Genomic DNA, 1,693 nt, shown 5'->3' with positions numbered 1-1,693 from the left:
ACACTACACATTTTTCTTGGATTAGTTAACACCATAGTCCCTAATATATATTTGTAGAAAGGCAGGAAATTGAATTAAATCGAGAACAAAGTTTCATTGCGGAGGACCCCCTGTTTTGTGTCCCCCCCACTTCTCAAACCAAAGTTACACCCTTGCACAGAGTACAACGAGATTCTGAGAGCAACTCTGTCCCAGTGTGCAAAAAATACACATACATAACACTAAAAAACACGGCAATAGGACAGACAACATAAACAATCATAAGGGGGGAATAAATAGTTAAACTTATTGATATAAAAATAGTATATAAAGTGTGTTTTGCATTATGTGTGGTGGTTAAGCAGCCTGACCAGAAATAATGCAACTTTAAACATTTCTTGACATATTTTTGTATTCATTTTTTCTCTTGTTAGTTATCTACTACTGTTATTCTTTACTCAGTCCAACAATGAGCCTAAAATAGAAGATGTTTTAGGTTTTTATATATTTTTTAATAACAGTGCATGCTGACACAGATGTTTGCATGATCAGGAAAATAAAGTAAATTCTTTATAATCTCTAAGCTGCTAAAGTAAAAGAGGCATCTCATCCTCATTGTCTCTGGATATTAATTAAGACACTAACAGTTTGTTATTGGCAAGTAACTCTTAAATTGTCTCGTCTTTTACCCTTACATTACTTTTATAATAGTAGTAAATAATTCCCTGCAATATAGTTACAATTGTGATAAAGGCAGTTATTTTCACAATACATCGTCTTTAAACTACTGAATCATGGGTAAAATAACACAAAACATTTATTTTTTGAAGTTATACAAATCTCAAAGTAATCCCAAATAGCAGCTGTTGTTCCTCTACAAAGGACAGTGAAACAACATGTTCGATTTATAACATCTAAGTGAAACTACAACCAAAATAACCAGCTATTACAGGAGAGTATCCTCACAGTGTCAGGTCACAGCGGATTAGCATTACCTGGAAATATATTTAACCGTTCTGTTTCGTCATCTGTTTTCAGGATTATTGGAAAGACGGCGCGGAGCCAGGACATCTATTACTCTGTCAGCGTTCAGATCCAGAAGAACTTCGCCAAGTCCAAGTGGAAGGTTAGTCTCTCAGGGCCTTGATGAGAGGATCTAATTCAGAGGATTAATCGGGGGCCTACCGAAATCCTTCCTGATTAAAGAGTTCGATAAGATGTTGTTCGGCAATCAGTGCTGATTGTGCACTTCATTGTATAACAGGGCAGGGGAACAATGACTAAGAAGTGAACCTAATGTCTGGAGTGTAGCAGGAACATCGTGTAAGCTTCAGTAGATTTAAGCATTAACCCTCCTATTGTCTTCGTTTCCCCCCTTACTTTGTTGTTCGCGGTCAAATTTGACCGGTTCTGTTTTAACTGCTATTACATTAACACAAAAACCATTAATCATCATCAAATTTAATTTAACACCCTTTCAAACTGTACATATTGTATCAGACTACTGGTATACATGAAAAACTGCAATAAATATACAAAGAATAGACACTGAACATGTATTGTGTGTGCCAGGTGTGATCCATGTGGGGGGATGGGCACATAAGGGGGGGAACACATTTAGAGCGTGTGTGTGTGTGTGTGTGTGTGTGTGTGTGTGTGTGTGTGTGTGTGTGTGTGTGTGTGTGTGTGTGTGTGTGTGTGTGTGTGTGTGTGT

General features: G+C 37.1%; 1 protein-coding gene across 1 annotated transcript in view; it reads left to right on the top strand.

The window, feature by feature from the left end:
• LOC104967782 (calcium/calmodulin-dependent protein kinase type 1G-like) overlaps nt 1-1,105 on the top strand; it is a gene marked incomplete at its 3' end in the record, with an annotated part of 10,735 nt that extends 9,630 nt beyond the window's left edge. The window contains exon 5 of the mRNA XM_010797306.1: nt 1,018-1,105. Within this exon, the coding sequence (XP_010795608.1) occupies nt 1,018-1,105 (88 nt within the window). The remainder of the gene's footprint in view (nt 1-1,017) is intronic.
• Nucleotides 1,106-1,693: the final 588 nt, after the last annotated feature.

Source organism: Notothenia coriiceps, unplaced genomic scaffold, assembly GCF_000735185.1.
Source record: "Notothenia coriiceps isolate Sejong01 unplaced genomic scaffold, NC01 NC01_scaffold00037718, whole genome shotgun sequence".
NCBI lineage: Eukaryota > Metazoa > Chordata > Actinopteri > Perciformes > Nototheniidae > Notothenia > Notothenia coriiceps.
Note: the sequence above shows the minus strand (reverse complement) of the source record. Positions and strands in the feature narration are given on the sequence as shown.